The following is a 2,918-nucleotide window of genomic DNA, read 5'->3' on the forward strand; positions in this document are numbered from 1 at the left end:
CCTCTCATGCTCGCCTGCGAAACAGCCAGCGCGGATGTTGCAGCCGCGCTGCTAGACAATGGAGCGGACCTCCGCGCGTGTTACCGTGGCGACGGAACAATGCAGCACGCAGCCGTGGCCGGCGGGAACGCGCGGGTCTTATCGCCGGCTTGCTCTGGCCAGCTGAACATCATGCGCCTGCTACTGGAGGCCGGCGCCGACCCCAACGTCGCCATGATGAACAGTAGAGCGACGCCGCTGATGATGGCGGTGAGTAAGGGCGAGGAGGCGGTGGTGCAGATGCTGCTATCACACGGCGCTGACCCCAAAGCCGCGAACTCGCACGGACAGACCTCCCTGTACTACGCGGCTAGCTCTGGCCAACTGGACATCATGCGCCTGCTACTGGAGGCCGGCTCCGATCCCAATGTCGCCGAGACGAAGAGGGGAGCGACGCCTCTGATGCAGGCAGTGAGTAAGGGCGAGGAGGCGGTGGTGCAGATGCTGCTCTCACACGGCGCCGACCCCAAAGCCGCGAACTCGCACGGACAGACCTCCCTGTACTACGCGGCTAGCTCTGGCCAGCTGGACATCATGCGCCTGCTACTGGAGGCCGGTGCAGACCCCAACATTGCCATGACGAACAGTAGAGCGACGCCGCTGATATTGGCGGTGAGTAAGGGCAAGGAGGCGGTGGTGCGGATGCTGCTCTCACACGGCGCCGACGCCAACGCCGCGGACTCGCAAGGACAGACCTCCCTGCACATCGCGGCTCGCTCTGGCCGGCTGGACATCATGCGCCTGCTACTGGAGACCGGCGCCGACGCCAACGCCGCCGATACGGAGAGCGGAGCGACGCTGCTGCTGATGATGGTGAGGGAGCGCAAGGAGGCGGTGGTGCAGATGCTGCTCTCATACGGCGCTGACGCCAATGCCACGGACTCGCACGGACAGACCTCCCTGTACCACGCGGCTTGCTCTGGCCAGCTGGACATCGTGCGCCTGCTACTGGAGGCCGGGGCAGATTCAAACGTTGCCGATACGGAGAGTGGAGAGACGCCGCTGATGAAGGCGGTGAGAGAGGCCGATGAGGCGGTGGTGCGGATGCTGCTCTCACACGGCGCCGACCCCAACACCGCGGACTCGTACGGACAGACCTCCCTGCACATGGCGGCTCTTTCTCTCCAGTTTTGCAAGCCCGCCTTCATCGCGCGCCTGCTAATGAAGTACGAAGCGTCGCTATATATATCCGACAACGTCGCCGAGACGGAAGAAAGTGAAAGTTTCCCCGCATTAGCCTACTCCTGGGATCAACTTCTAACCGAGGTAAAACTACGGGTGTACGTTGCGAATGATTGAGACCGAATTTTAGCAATGTCCTAATGTATTTTCTTATAGATGGTAAAGGTAATCAGTAATAGTAATCGGTTAACAGTTATTAATCGATATGTTAAATAGTTTTACCGCATTACACTACTCCTGCAATCTACTCGGGACCGAGGTGAAACTGCGGGCGTGCGTTGTGAACGACGGAGACAATTTTAGCGATGTTCCAATGTATTTTTGTCTAGATAATAAAGGTAATCAGTAATAGTAATCGGTTAATAGTTAATAATTTAATAATAGTAATAGTTAGTAATCGGCAACAGTAATAAAGGTAGTATGCTCGTAGAAACTTGTTCTTTAATGCTAGGGGCACACGAGCGTATTTTATCGCCCGATCGCGGCGATTAAAATCGCCAGCGAATTTAATCGCCCGATCACGAAGGGGCACACGTAGCGAATTTAATCGCCCGATCACGAAGGGGCACACGTAGCGAATTTAATCGCCCGATTTTAACATCACATGATATCAACAACACGTCCGATTGGTTTAGAAAAATCGATCGGGCGACAAAATACGCCGGACACGGGCACACGAGCGAATTTGCCAGCGTAAATAATCGCCCGAAAATATCTAACATTTTGGATACGGGCTATTCGTGCGAGCGATTAAAATCGGCGTCGACGTGAACGGGCACACGGGCGAATTTTTCGAGCGATTTTAAAATTCGCGGCGATCGGGCGATAAAAATCGCTCGTGTGCCCCTACCTTAAGTAACGAACCTAAAATCGGGTTGTTAACGATCCTCGTTTCTTTTGTTCACACAGATAATTACTCACCTCTTGAAACACGGAGCTGACCCGAACCTCGTTGATTGTAACAAGAGAACGCCGCTCGCTATAATAGGGAGCCAGGCGGAGGGGAGAAGCCACAGAATGAGTGAGCGAGCAGCAAAAGCAGCACCAGCAGCACAAGCGGCGTCAGTGGTACAAGAGGCGTCAGCTCTCCTACAGACGTGCGAGTCCGCCGGCGTACTTCTACAGGTTAACACACGCGACAGTGAGGGCGACACCCCGCTGCACAGCTTCTGTAGGGCGATGCTCGCAGGCAGAGAGGGAGGGGAGGGGTACGTGCAAATAGTGCACGCGCTGCTGTTCAACCACGGTGCACACGTCGACGTGGTGAACGCACGGGGAGAGACGCCGTACGAACTCTGGCGCCGGATTTATCCGACGCGTTTCCTCCTCGGCAACATGGAGTCGAGCAACGAGATAGATGGCAGAATGAACGCGCAGTATCATTTGCTGCAGTGCCACTGCGCGCGCGTTATCGTCAGACACAGCGTTGCATACGATAACAGGCTGCCTGCGCCTCTCATAGAATTTGTCAGGGCACACGCGCGACCAACGTAGGTGACACTAAGCGTGTTAACCAAGGAAGCCCATGTAGGATCGGAGATGCGATAACCCAGAAGATATTATCAATACTTTGTAGATCTTTGTTCTAATTGTTGCACGTGTTGGCAGACGTGTTTCATTGCAATGTAAAATCGAGTATATGTAGTAACACTATTCAGTTTATATAGAAATGTGTAGATTATCGGTATGATGCCTTG

General features: G+C 54.6%; 1 protein-coding gene across 1 annotated transcript in view; it reads left to right on the top strand.

Moving 5' to 3' along the window:
• Window positions 1-228: 228 nt before the first annotated feature.
• Window positions 229-2,918, top strand: part of LOC106812795 (putative ankyrin repeat protein RF_0381) — a gene marked incomplete at its 3' end in the record, with an annotated part of 13,653 nt that continues 10,963 nt past the window's right edge. Inside the window, exons 1-2 of the mRNA XM_014816768.1 lie at window positions 229-747; window positions 826-1,156. Of these exons, the coding sequence (XP_014672254.1) occupies window positions 241-747; window positions 826-1,156 (838 nt within the window). The remainder of the gene's footprint in view (window positions 748-825; window positions 1,157-2,918) is intronic.

The sequence above is a fragment of the Priapulus caudatus genome, unplaced genomic scaffold (assembly GCF_000485595.1).
Source record: "Priapulus caudatus unplaced genomic scaffold, Priapulus_caudatus-5.0.1 Scaffold688, whole genome shotgun sequence".
Classification (NCBI taxonomy): domain Eukaryota; kingdom Metazoa; phylum Priapulida; class Priapulimorpha; order Priapulimorphida; family Priapulidae; genus Priapulus; species Priapulus caudatus.